Source organism: Leguminivora glycinivorella, unplaced genomic scaffold (assembly GCF_023078275.1).
Source record: "Leguminivora glycinivorella isolate SPB_JAAS2020 unplaced genomic scaffold, LegGlyc_1.1 Scaffold12, whole genome shotgun sequence".
NCBI lineage: Eukaryota > Metazoa > Arthropoda > Insecta > Lepidoptera > Tortricidae > Leguminivora > Leguminivora glycinivorella.
The window spans coordinates 308,816-323,874 of NW_025952837.1; the positions used below are offsets into that span (position 1 = coordinate 308,816).

The 15,059-nt window shown below is 36.3% G+C and overlaps 1 protein-coding gene across 1 annotated transcript in view; it reads right to left on the reverse strand.

Annotated features, from left to right (window-relative positions):
• LOC125242201 overlaps window positions 1-15,059 on the reverse strand; it is a 219,128-nt gene that overhangs the window by 24,838 nt on the left and 179,231 nt on the right. Inside the window, exon 10 of the mRNA XM_048150917.1 lies at window positions 2,092-2,275. Within this exon, the coding sequence (XP_048006874.1) occupies window positions 2,092-2,275 (184 nt within the window). The remainder of the gene's footprint in view (window positions 1-2,091; window positions 2,276-15,059) is intronic.

The window sequence follows — 15,059 nt, forward strand, 5'->3', positions numbered from 1 at the left end:
TTTAAAAATTTTAATTTTGTGGTTAGGTTATGTATTAAGTACGAGTACCTATAGGTACCTAAATTTCAGATTCCCTTTCAATGTGTAATGATAACTTCACTACACAAAAATATTAATTTTGTCCAAGTAAATCAGGCAAAACAAGCTGGTCTGCTGCATTATGACGCTTGAAGACATTTTTATTTAATAAAATAAGTAGTAAGATATTCCCTAAGATTCAATTTACAAATTCATTAAATTAAACAAATTTTAAATTGAGGATTCAGCATCGCCCTGAGGTTTAATTAAGTTAAATAGTCTCAGAATAACGTCGTTAGTATATATAATTAACTAATTACCTAACTATTCTGATTCAGAATGTACATGGCTACGATAGTCACAATAAAATGGCATAGGTACATACAATAGGTTTACCGCCAAATATCCATACTAATCCATACTAATATTATAAATGGGAAAGTGTGTGTGTCTGTTTGTTTGTCCGTCTTTCACGGCAAAACGGAGCGACGAATTGACGTAATTTTTTAGGTGTAGATAGTTGAAGGGATGGAGAGTGACATAGGCTACTTTTTGTCTCTTTCTAACGCGAGCGAAGCCGTGGGCAAAAGCTAGTCTGACATAATCTTATTTGCAAAAATAAAATATTAGAAAGTAAAGTAACAACATCGTAGTGTCGTCTATTTAAACCAGTTATTATTTATCCTAGGTACCTATTTGAAAACAAAACAAATTCCTAAACTGTCATCAGACGTCAAATGCTTTATTTGACGTTCATATGCGCATTGTAATATGCCTACTTGAAAAATAAATATTTCATTTTCAATGCTACAAATATTATTCTGACCAACTACAAAACGAAATGATCCGAGATATAAAATACAGACGGTTATAATAATAAAAGCTAAATGTGTACGTCTTTCACAAACCACTTCCCATTTTGTACAATTCGTGCTTCTCCATAGAAAAAGGGTCCGTACGCTCTTTGCATAAGATCCTTTTAGGTATAAAACAACACATTTAACTCCATGAAGTTTAGTGCTGATGCCATAAAAGTTGATTTGCCGGGTAACCGTTTCGCTGTATACTAGTTTAATTGGCACTAGGAATCTATATCATTCGGTAGTGGTGCGGTACCAATTTCGCGAAAACATCTTTGAAAATAGATACATACTTAGGTCACACCTCGGACACTGGCGATCAAATATACAAAAGAGGCGCGTTCCTAGCACAAGGTCTAAGCTCGTGTAGGTGAACGGGTACTATGCTTGTATGAGTGAGATATGACAGGTCGACTGTTCGCGTTTTTGACAGGCGGTAACAGTGAGGTAACCGAGAGCCGCCCACCCCGGCACTTTCAGCGGGGAGCGGGAGTAGCCATACTGTACGATAGTACTATTTATTATACTGTGCTTAAGTATTAGATAGATAATAAAGCGTACACATTACAGGTAGGTCAAAAAAGGCAAAGGACGGCACGGGCACAGTATAATGCACGGGGGTACATTTTAAACAGCCTAACTAAATTAAATGTAACGTAACTTGCCCCTATCACGAATGTTAGATGATTTAGAATAGCTACTTACGTTACTTGAAAGAGGAAAAAATATGTAGAGAAAATGACATTGTACGGAAAAAATGAACAGTTCCCCAGGTTAATTACTGAATTTAATCGTTAGTATTACATATATTATTGAACGACATTCACGAAATCGAATGGATGACGGGGATAAAAATAAAGGTAGTGTAAGTTTCCCAAAATGTCCTAGGTAGTTTAGGTAGGTAGGTAGGTGGGCAACACGTTGCTATTTACCTATTGAGTGAATTCTTGTACTCAATGAACCGGACGGGACGATATCTAGGATGTATACTCTCTGCTCTCTCGGCTGTCTTGTCGTCATGAAACACTTACCAATGATGTTAGTCCGCAGCATAGGATCGAACCGCTTGACGGGGTCAGGCCTCAGCTCGGCAGTCAACGCGATGGGTGACAGGTTGTTGTGCTCCCAAATCTTGCTCGCGATGGAGCGGACGATATCCAAATTGTCTTCAAACGGAAACGATTGGTCATATTATAGGTAATGAAACACTTACCGATGATGTTAGTCTGCAGCATAGGATCGAACCGCTTGACGGGGTCAGGCCTAAGTTCGGCAGGCAGCGCGATGGGTGACAGGTTGTTGTTGAGCTCCCAGTTCTTGCTCGCGATGGAGCGGACGATATCCGGGCTGTTCCCGAACGGGAACGACTGGAGGGACATTGGCCGGTATTGGTAGTCCTGGAAATAAAGGTAAATGAGCTTAATCATTTCTTTTAATCCTAGAGATGAAAACCTAGCCTTTCGAGGACTTTTAATATTTGATCCTAATTTTTGTCCCTTTGCCTCAAGAAAATTGACTAATAACCTACCATTAATTTTGTATAGTATAATTTTTAAGAAAAAAAAACCGCCGCCTCTTTGGGGTTCTGGTGAAAGCTACTTGCGAATGTTGGATTATGTAGATCCGAAATGTGTAGGTATTTTTTTAAACTGCTTTTAATACTTTAATTATTTGATGGCAACACAACAGTTTCGTTTTTACAGCGCTCGTTTTTAAAAAAATCTATTTCACCGCTTTCCGTAGACTTTTGAATGTCGAAATCGTGCACTCGAGATTCAAAAATCGGCCCCCAGACTCAAAACATTTCTATAGTCAAAGAAAAATGAGCAACTCCAGTTAATTTGTAATTCACAACAAAAGCAACTGTTCATAATGTTGCCGCAATTTGTACAAATAGAACAACGTTTTCGCTTGAATACATCATAATACCACATAATACGTACATCTGATCCCGAGCGAAGTATTTTAAGAACAATAGAAACAGGTATTGTCGAAGTTTTCCGCGCATTGTTCGACATCTGACTTCGGGGCTCTTTTACTTCGAATAATATTAGTTTCGACAACGTGATATACGACTAAAGAGCCTTCGCGATTACTTAGTTGTACCTACATTATTCACGATTAGATATCTGAATTCTATTCATATGCTAGTTTAGGTTGCGATATATAATAATATTAATAATATGTTGCGGAGGAGTGCCGAAACGTGCCTGCGACCTCGTCCTATAGCCCTGAGGTGGCAATCGAGGGGTTTTAGTGGGTAAACCATGGGTCTCATTAGCCTATACGGGAGTCACACATAATCATCCCAGGCCGGTCCCTGCGCCTGGGATTGTAAGCGTAAAACATTTCCCCTCGTTTAAAAAAAGAGGTTGCGATATACAGGGTGGCCCATTCAAATCGGTCAGTATGGGAAAGTCTGAAACTATAAGACATACGAAGATTTGTTCTTAGGAACCATGTCACCGATTTTGATAAAAAGAAAAACTGCATTCATACAATTAAAAAAAAAAGTGTACCCAGCTGGGGAATCGAACCCGGTTGTTTTGAAAAAATAAACTTACACTATTTCTATTCAGATATCGTTTGTGTAGGTCTTAAGCAGTAAATATGTCTAAGAAACATAATGTCTAAAATGAATAAAATGCATTTTTTTCACATACTTTAATTTATCATAGTAGGTGTTCAAAGTGACCACCGTCTTTTTCAATACAATATTCAACACGTCTAGGTAACGATCTTACTATTGCATTTTGTATCTCCATTTTTTTTTTATACTACGTCGGTGGCAAACAAGTATACGGCCCGCCTGATGTAAAGCGGTCACCGTAACCTATGGACGCCTGCAACTCAAACAGTGTCACATGCGCGTTGCCACCCCATTAGAAACTTCATGTGGTGAATCTGCGTTAAAGTTGACTCTATGGCTACTTTTAGGTCTTCAACGGTGTTATAGCTATTTTTGTACACTGTAGTAAAGATGAAGTGAACTTGCTAAATATTGTAACGGTGGTCACTTTTAACACCTACTATGATAAATTAAAGTATGTGAAAAAAATGCATTTTATTCATTTTAGACATTATGTTTCTTAGAGATATTTACTGCTTAAGACCTACACAAACGATATCTGAATAGAAATAGTGTAAGTTTATTTTTTCAAAACAACCGGGTTCGATTCCCCAGCTGGGTACACTTTTTTTTTAATTGTATGAATGCAGTTTTTCTTTTTATCAAAATCGGTGACATGGTTCCTAAGAACAAATCTTCGTATGTCTTACAGTTTCAGACTTTCCCATATTGACCGATTTGAATGGGCCACCCCGTATATTATCATTTATTATACATGTAGACAGTCGCGATGACACTCCTATAGTTTTTCATGCTTCAAAGATTCAAACAAGCGCATCAATTTAGAACAATTTATGCGAGGAAAGCTCGTACGGCTATTCGCTAAACAAATTACCTATACTTAGACTTATATTGACCGGGATATAGACCGTGATTACCTTTTTGATTTTTGTCGAGCTCCCGATATTTCGACGCAGTTGCATGCATCATGATCACGGAAAACTGTGAACCGTTTTCCGTGATCATGATGCATGCAACTGCGTCGAAATATCGGGAGCTCGATAAAAATCAAAAAGGTAATCACGGTCTATATCCCGGTCAATATAAGTCTAATGAAAATAACCGTGAATCATTCAAAACTCTTACCTATACTTACTCGAAAAAGGGATGTGTGGTCGCCCTAATCTCGTTTACTTTTCATGGTAGAATTAAACGAAATAAATCTCGTTCACTGCTGGATCGGCAGTATGGAGCTTTTATCTAATCAATTAACTCTCAACGTTCTATAATGGCGAAGATATGTGAGTGTGCACGGGAAAACGTCCCACTTTGTCTATATAGGTTGTATATAGCTTGTAACTCTTTACCTAATTGATAAATAACATATTAGAAAAACATTCCTCCGTAAAATCAAGAAAATTCGTGCTCGTTGCATGCATGTTTACATGGCATCACAACTTTGGTTGATACTCGGTTCAATGGCGATACTGATGAGTTGCCAACCAAGGTTCTACTTACATTTTGATCCTGTGTCAAAAAATGGTTGTAAATGAACATGGATTTAAAATTTTCATACAACGAATCGTAATACCCCAAGATTTTAGCGTCACTTATCAAAAAAAAAAATAACTACAATAAACAACAAAAAATAATACAATTTTTTTTAATGTGTAATTGTGTATTGACGTGATGTCATGATATTAAAGCATAAAAAATAAAAACACGCAAAAATATTTGGGGAAAATATGATTTTGGCCACTTCCAGGCTGCGAAACAGCGCCATCTAGTTTTAGCCTAAAAGGAATATACATTTCAGGGTAACCTATCGATGTTTCGAAAATCCTTTGTCCGATTATCACTTGTCCGAAAACGGTTGACAGAATTTTTATAATCCAAATACATTGTTTACCATATTTTTAAAATGACGCTATTTTGCTATGCCACATTATCGTTTTCCCGAAACTCTATAACCAGAAGAACGGTTGCCAACTTTATCATTTGACAACCAATTTGTTAACCACCTTTTCATAAATCCGATGCTACGCGACATCGAAATGTCATTTTCCCCAATATCATTTTATAAAAACTCAATAACCAGAAGAACGGTTGCCAATCTTATCATTTGACAACCGTTTCGTTAACCACCTTTTCATAAATTCGATGCTACGCGACATCGAAATGTCATGTTTCCTAATATAATTTTATAGAAACATTACAAAAAAAATAGTTTAGGTTAGAAATGCGACCCCCACGGAAACAAACTTGCTAAGAAAAGTGGGTTAGGTTAGGTTAGAACTGCGACCATACAGAAACAAACTTGTACTAGAGAAGTGGGTTAGGTTAGGTTAGAACTGCGACCCTCACAAAAACAAACATTAGCAAGAAAAGTGGGTTAGGTTAGGTTAGAACTGCGACCATTCAGACACAAACTTGTGCTAGAAAAGTGGGTTAGGTTAGGTTAGAACTGCGACCATACAGAAACAAACTTGTTCTAGAAAAGTGGGTTAGGTTAGGTTAGAACTGCGACCCTCACAGAAACAAACATTTCTAAAAAAAGTGAGTTAGGTTAGGTTAGAACTGCGACCCTCACGGAAACAAACATTTGTAAGAAAAGTGGGTTAGGTTAGGTTAGAACTGCGACCCTACAGAAACAAACTTGTGCTAGAAATCTGGGTTAGGTTAGGTTAGAACTGCGACCCTCACAGAAACAAACATTTGTAAGAAAGTGGCAAGCACGTATATATAGAAAGTCTAAGGGGGGGGTCCGGGTCATGAACTCAACCGGATAAAAAAAGGTCTCGAAAGGACTCGAATTAATAATGATGCAAAATAAAAGACACTACTTCGTTATAAAACTATATTTTCCCCTCACTAGCTCGGAAACATGAAACACCAGGGGGTAAAAACGCATTTTATCCACTAGTGGGTAAAGTAAGTTGACCTTGAATAAAGTCAAATTAACTGCTTTAAAATTGATAAAAGTAGGTGAATCTAGTAATAAAGATGATTTATCACCTGTGAAACTACTGGAAGCAGTGATAAACGCGCTTTTTGCGTTGTATTTTCCTCGCTATAGTGAGGGGAAAAGTTTTGTGTTACACTCGGGTGCAAATGTATTTTACTTCTCGTGTGTTAACCCTTAAATGCATATTGTTGCCATTTGGCTACAATGCATGTATTTTTTAATAAACTAGCCAAAATATAAGCTGGACTTTTTTATTTATTTTTCTTAGATCTGTAGGATCATCATCCAGTTTTTTCACACTTTTCCGCCATTTTGTCTTAAATGGTTGGAAATAATGTTTTTATTTAAGAAAAAATGAAGGAAAAGTGTGAAAAAACTGGATGATGGTGATTTTTAGTACATGATTCAGGCAGATTTTTTCAGAGTTAGTAACTATTTTATGTTTAATCATTTTATCATAGGGGTTTCTCAAATAGTGTACCTTTTTAATAGTAGTAAAAGTTTTCTTATAAATTTTACTAGTAATTATATAATTATATAAGTAAGATTTAGCCTATTTTACTTCTAACACTGATTTAGTATTAAAATCGATGTTAAATATTTTTTTATTATTTTTCCTAGAGTGAGAAAACCATTGTCTATCACATTATTAATTTCTAGTTAAAAGAAAAAAATCATGCATTTAAGGGTTAAAAAACTCGCTCCGCTCGTGGTTCAACTATAGAATCCTTTCACTTGCTCGTTTTTCAATTCCACACTCGGCGTTAAAATACAACTTTGCCCCCTTGTATAACAAATAACTATTAATCGTTTTCTTCTTAAAATTAGTTGATTGACAATATTATAGTCTGTCGGTAGATGGCGCTAGACGTCACCTCAAGACGTGTGTACATAAGGAAAGGCATGGAAAGATTTGCGATGTCCGGCGTGGCTTCCGTAGCTCAATTGGTTAAGAGCCTTGCACGGATTGCAAATGATGCGGGTTCAAGTCCCGCCGGAAGCGTAAATTTTTCCATTTTTTCCTTTAATATAAAAATATCATTAGCGTCTATTATTACGGCAGCTATTTCCCTATGGATAGACATAAGGGCTAGCCCCGTGAGGCGCTCTTATCCCGTCCTATTACGCAAAAATGTTTTTAACCTTTTTAAAGTTGAATAACTTCTTTCAGCAGTTGCTGTTGATACTGGCAAAGTGGCCAGTATGAATAGCAACTTTCTGATCGAAGGAAAGAAATTTGGATCACACTAGTCGATGGCCCCAATAGCAGTCTAGGTTTTTTTTCAGGCTCCAAGGTTGACAAATGACTCGGATCTAACTCGGATATCAAATGTTCCAAGAAAGGATAATATACGTTTCGCCGGTAGTATATCTCCGCAGTTTCCCCTGGAACATTATTGCGATGGGTTTGGCGACCAGTTGTAGGAAATTAAATCGCGAGCGTAGCGAGCGCGAAATTTTTTTCATATTAGTAATGCCGTAATTTGAAGATTAACGCAATACAAAATTTATGGATTTCATCATACAGAGTGCGAAAGGGACAAATGGTTGAACTTTCGTAGTCGCACCCTAGTATAGTTACGTGTGGCTGAACGTGAATATCATGTCCATAAAATAACAAACAAAATGGGGCACTGGCTAAGTCAGGAAAGCAGATTCGGAATTTGTCCTAACTAAAAGAGCAGATAATTATAAATAGTAAGCGCGATTTTTTTCCTATTGACTCGATTAATTAAGACAACCCGCCAGCAGCGAATCCGCGAACTTTCAAGCTTTTATCGTCTGCACTCTGCAGAGCTGCGGTCTTTAACATATTTTGTGGTATTTTGACTTCACAGGGCGCCTATGTTCCCGACTTTTAGGCCTTATATTTCGTTATCACTATTATTTTTATAATAATGCTTAAGAGTTAATTAAGAGATTAACTGCGGACTCGATCGTCACCAAATCGTCACAAATTAGCTAGTTTTTTTGCCAGAAAATCTGCTGCTCATGGTGGCTCCCTTATTATTGTTAAAAATTGTATGAAGTGTAAAGAGCGCAAAGATGTTGTAAAATATTCCATAGAAAAAACTATAGAAATTTCATGTGTTGAATTAGACAGATATATTATTGTATGTGTTTATAGACCACCATCAGCTGACTTCAGCATATTTGAATCTACAATGGAAAATGTTCTGAATTTAGTATGCAAGGGCCAAAAACATGTTATTGTATGTGGAGATTTTAATGTTAACTTGCTCGAGTCATCTAGTAAATACTGTTAAAATGTTCTGTTTGTTTAAATCATTTAATTTATTTAATTTATTTCTTGAACCTACCCGGGTAGGTGTGACTAGTGCAACATGCCTAGATAATATTTTTTGTAACTGTGAATGTATAGATAAGAAATTATTTAACTGTTTTCATTCCGATCACAGTGGCCAAAGGGCAGCTTTCTTAAACGTTATTCATGATACTCCACAAACAATAACATATAGACCCATTACTGGATCTCGCTTGGAATCATTCAAAAATGAAATTCTACATAGTTTGTCTATAATACCATTTTCGCATTATGACTGTAATCATTTGTATCAAGATGTTTTCAATGTAATTCTTAATCAATTTAATAACAATTTCAAAGTGAAATCTATTAGTGGGTCAAAAGTTAAAACAAAGTTTAGTGAATGGGCTACTGTAGGTATTCACAAAAGTAGAAAAAGACTTTATGAACTTTATGGTGAGAGAGAGCTGAACAAGAATTCAGAATTCCTGGACTATGTAAGAAACTACTCAAGAATCTTCAAGAAAGTGTGTTTAACTGCCAAGAAAAACTTTATTAGTTCTAAATTGAAAGTGTCGGACAACAAAGTGAAAACAACTTGGAGTATTATAAATAAAGAAGCTGGTAAATGTAAATCACGCGATTGTCAAGTCAACATTGTATCAGATAATCAACAAATAGTGTCGAACAGCGATGTTGCCTCGGCATTCGAAGATTATTTCTCAAATATAGCCGTTAACACCACAAAATGTTTACATTCTTCTGCGGCTCAAGCCCATTCATTACTTTGTGCTAATGTTAAGAAATGTAATAATTCATTTGAATTTAGTCAAGTACGAGGTGCGGTCCAAAAGTTTCCGGCCTAACAAAGAAAGGGCTTACATATCTTTACAATTTTATTTTTATTTTTTAATATAGTCTTCCTCTGTCACAAAGCACTTTTCAAATCTCTTTAAAAGCTTCTCCATCACCTAATAAAAATAATAAAGATTTTTATCCTCAAAATCGGCCTAAACCGCACGGGTCACTTCGTCAACCGAAGATTTTTTTTTTCTACTTCAGTCTACCTAAAGTTTTTAGAACAAATAATAATCACTTGGGGTCACGTTTCGAATATAAGGTAGGTGCCGAATTTTTTTGAAGACACATTTTGTCATAGCAACCTTGTAAAATGAAGCAGCGTGAACGGGGAAATTGTTGCGGAGATGCCTTTGTGCCTCTGCTAAGTTTTTAAAGACTATTCTGCATAATCTGCTATCGTAACTGGACAATAAATATTGCGTAGTACCTGCTATTTACCGTAGTCTACCCTTCTTTTATTTAAATCGTTAGAATTTCGTGACAACCCTAGAATACCGTAGCCTTTATCTTTTTTCGTGCATTTTGTGACCGAGGTTGTTCTAGGCGCCTTTTAACCATGACTTTGTCACTCCATTAATTTTCTTTTGTATAGAGTATCGTCTTACATAACCATGGTTTCATCTACAGTAGCAATTGCATTCATAAAACTCGCTACGCGGTGTCTATGCTGGTCTCAGGTTTCATGAACTCACGGTTTTTCACTCATCTCGCTGTAAGCACGATAAAAGTTTGGGCACTAACCTAGAACTAAACACCGTAAAAAAGCCTACAGCCAACAGACACCTAAAAAAACTATACACCAAAAAAGTGGAATAAATGACGAACACAATGATATCCATACTTTTTTTAAACTCTTCCGCCATATTTGTCGGGCCGGAGACATTTGGACTGCACCTCGTAGACTCTGTAAATATTGTTAAAACATTCAAGTCACTCAATTTAAAGAAAACGGAAGACTTATGGGGAACATCAGTTAAAGTAATTAGTCATGTCATAGATATAATAGCACCTTACTTGGCCGTAATATATAATATTTCAATTTCACAAGGCACCTTTCCAGATCTTATGAAATGTAGCAAAGTCATACCGCTTTTTAAATCGGGTGATTCGAGTGATATAACCAATTTCCGTCCCATATCAATACTTCCTGTACTAAGTAAAGTCTTTGAGAAGCTAATGTTAAATGATCTACTGGGACACTTCAACAGACATAGATTACTTACAAGCAAACAGTTCGGTTTCACAAGGGGCCGTTCCACGACCGATGCTGCTTCGGTACTCATTAAACATATATATAATTTTTGGGAAAATTCTTGTGATGCAATTGGCATATTTTGTGATCTTTCAAAAGCCTTTGATTGTGTGGATCATGGAACGCTCATTTTGAAATTAGAACACTATGGTTTGTCTATAAATGCCCTAAACTTTATGTCTTCTTACCTTAGCAATAGAACACAAACAGTAGTTGTTAACAAAACTCGCTCTAGCGGGACTGTAGTCCAATTAGGAGTGCCACAAGGCTCAATTTTAGGTCCATTCCTGTTTTTGGTTTATATAAATGATTTGCCATGTATAGTGAAAAACTTTTGTGAAATAGTACTTTTTGCTGATGATACATCACTGCTTTTTAATGTTGACCGAAAATCTACGGATTACAATGTAATTAATAGCACGTTAGCTGATGTACTGCAGTGGTTTACTGTCAACAATTTACTTCTTAATTCTAAGAAAACCAAATGTATTCGATTTTCTCTGCCGAATGTTAAACCAATCGATACAAAAATACTTTTGAATGATGAATGCTTAGAGATGGTAGATACAACACTGTTTCTTGGTTTAACATTGGACAAAAATCTACAATGGAGTCCTCATATAAAGAAACTAGCAAGCAAATTAAGTTCAGCCGCATACGCCGTTAGGAGAATCAGGCAACTGACTAATGTTGAGACAGCTCGCCTAGTGTATCATAGTTATTTTCACAGTGTAATGTCATACGGTATTCTGGTTTGGGGCAAAGCAGCTGACATACAGACTATCTTTGTATTACAAAAGAGAGCCATTCGTTCTATTTACAACTTAGGAACACGTGAATCAGTAAGAGAACTCTTCAAAGAAATTAATATCTTAACTGTAGCTTCCCAATACATTTATGATAGTATAATTTATGTTGTTAAGAATTTAGACTGTTTCACTAAGAATTCTGATATCCATAATTATAACACTAGAAACAAAAATAAGCTTGCCATAAAGAAGTTTCGTGTCCGTAAAGTACAGAAGTCATTTGTTGGGCAATGCATTCATTTTTATAATAAGTTACCTGACACTGCTTTGAGATTACCCCTCCCAGCTCTTAAGAACTACTTAAAAAAATCATTGATGTTAAAGGCTTATTACAGAGTCGAGGACTATTTGACAGACAAACATGCATGGCCCGAACCAGAAACTACAAAAAACGAATAGCAATTAAAATAATTGTATTATGTATAGAGGACACAGTTCAGATAAGAAAGCATATCAAATATTTTATATTTTATGTTGTGTAGGTAAATTACATATTTAATGATATTGAGATTCATATTATCTTTTTCTTCTATAACAATTTGATATGTTTTCTCTGAAGAAGAACGACGTATTATTAAGCAATAATATAATTTATTGAAATTGATTTCCATAGAGTACCTAGTCTATTCATATTCTTTGATGAATACTTTTGCATGTTAAATTGTATGTTGTTATTTAATGCATGTTAATTATAAGATGTAATGTTTTGAAAAGAAGTTGCCCGCCGAGTTTCTTGCCGGTCCCATAGTGGATACCCCCCTCCCAACTGAGGGGGGACTGAAATCTTCTCGAGGCTGAGGCGTAGGGTTAGAGCCGGCGTAGCTTTATTTGACGTTCATATGCGCATTGTAATATGCCTACTTGAAAAATAAATATTTCATTTTCATTTCATTTTCATTTTCATTTCATTTCATTTCATTTTCATTCACCGTCGGGACGCCCATTTCGGTATTTTGCCACGTGATCTGAGTGCTTTGAAATTCGCTCACCATCTGCTGCGACTCACAAAATTGCGCCTCTCTGAGTCGTTTTGCGTCTTTGGCTTTATGAGGAACTCCGCTTTGGACTATCGGGTAGACTCATATTTTTGCATTTGGATAGCGACGTAACTTTGCCGTTCGCCGCACAATGTGGTTCGTCAAGGGCTAAAATCCTCCTTTTACGGCGCCCCAGCAACAGCGCCCTTATGAAAGGCAATATGGTGCAACTTTCCACTTAATCCGAATTACAAATCTAGATTTTCAATAGGTGGATTAATTTCCGAATCCTCTCGCCATTTTGTGATATGTGCGCGCCACGCTATTTACGTATAATTTTTTGTATGGATTTTTCCACATTCTTGATTTTGGCGCCCCCTTACCATGTGGCGCCTAGAGCGGCCGGTCCACTCGCTCTACCCTTAATCCGGCCCTGCCTAAGGGGGGGGTTTGAACCCCCTGAACCCCCCCCTTATATACGTCCTTGGAAAGTGGGTTAGGTGAGGTTAGAACTGCGACCCTACAGAAATAAACCTTTGCCACAAACTCTCATGGCAAGCACTCATAGGTCAAGTAAGAACTGCGACCGTGAGGGTCGGGAACAAAATTTTGTTAGAAAATTAAGGATTTATTGAACTTTTGATATAGCGGCTTAATAATATTTCGAATTATAAAACTATACGCCATACAAAATTGCTGTCAAATGATACTTAGGAATTTTAATAAGTGTTTATTCGAATTTCGAACTTTTGATATAGCGGTTAAATAATATTTCGGAATAAAAACATTACGCGACAAAAAGTAGTTGTCAAATGATTCTTAGAAATTTTAATAAGTGTTGATTCGAATCATAAGCGAAACAAAATTACAGCGAAATAAGAATCGGGAAAATAATAATAGGGGAAAAGTACTTTCGGGCAAACAATACGTAGGCCAATTAATAAAATGGGAAGCGTTTTCGGGCTACTAATAATCGACATTACAATTTTCGACTTTTTGATAGGTAACCACATTTCAGGGGTAGGCTACACTTTTTTGTATGGGCTTTGTCTGATCCAGTATTTAATTGCCCTTGCTAATACAAATTTTACTTTGATAGTAAGTCTCTATAATAATCAATTTTCATTGATAATGGTCTGCCCTAGATAGATAATATGATTTGCCTCATGGAGTGCAAATATCGACTGCAGTTCTGAGAAAACGAAGTTAAGTCTGGAGTTATTGGAAATCAGAAAGCCACTTAAGCTGAAAGTTCCTTTCTTATGGGTAGGTAGTTGTTTTTTTAGAATAAATACAATCTTAGGAAAAGTATTAAGTACGTACGAAGAAAATATGACTATGTACTTATTTATTTTTAAGTTATTTGTGCTACTGCTGCTTATTGAAATGTACCTAATTGAGATTCTCGTTTTAATGCGTAATTATAATTATGCACCATCAGTTACTTAAATAATGTTATCTACTAGCAATAAAATAATAAAGCTGATGCTTTGCCGCGGATTCGTTATAGGCGTGATACATAAAAGTATATTTTTAATCAGGGTAATTTTACTTATTACGAGAAAAAAGTATACGTACAGTCGACTACAAAGAGATGTATCCACTTTTTCACCTTATTGCATTGTAATATGGTGAAAAAATGGATACATCTCTTTGTAGTCGACTGTACAAAAAATTGCACGAACAACTTCCTCTACCTACTAAGTACGGTCAGCCAAGAAAGTGGTTTACCACTTTTCGACTCTATGTCTAAACACATAAGGTTGAAAAGTGGTAAACCACTTTTTAGCCGACTGTACCTACTCAGTTCAGTTTTTAAAATTAAATGGCTTCAGTCCATTGGGACTATTTCGCCAGTGTCAAGGTGATATGAGCTAATTATTCATAATTTTTGTACGGTAAGTACGACAGTGTACGGTAAGTTAGCACTTGTAAATTGATAGCTAGACAAGAACACGTGGACTACCGGCCGATGACGACAAAAAAGAGGCTAAACGCGTTTCGAGATTAATTAATTCTACAACATTAGTTTACTGCATAATAAGCTATCGATATTACACTTTAAACAATATTCATGAGTAAAAGAAAAATAAATTATTCACGACACCAAGCCGCTAAGATGCCGTTCGCACCGGAAGTCCTGTACTTACTCGTAATAGTCCCTACTGAATTTGGTCCAACAAGTTTGAACTAATCAATTGTCAAACCCGCCAATGATAGACCATTAAAATACTGAAAACAGTGACATAATACGCATTAACAGTATTGCCCAATAACACGCTTAATTAACTCGGACGATCGAAAATCCAGCTAAGTGAAAACGTAGCGTAACTGCCAGTTAACGGTTACGAGGGCTGCTAACCACGGCACTCTATTTTTATCACACCCCAGTCATAAACGTAGATTAAACCTTTATGTTACCTATTCGGGTCATATTGCATCAACTGGGCCAATCTTGACGAGGCAGTGACATCCCTAATGT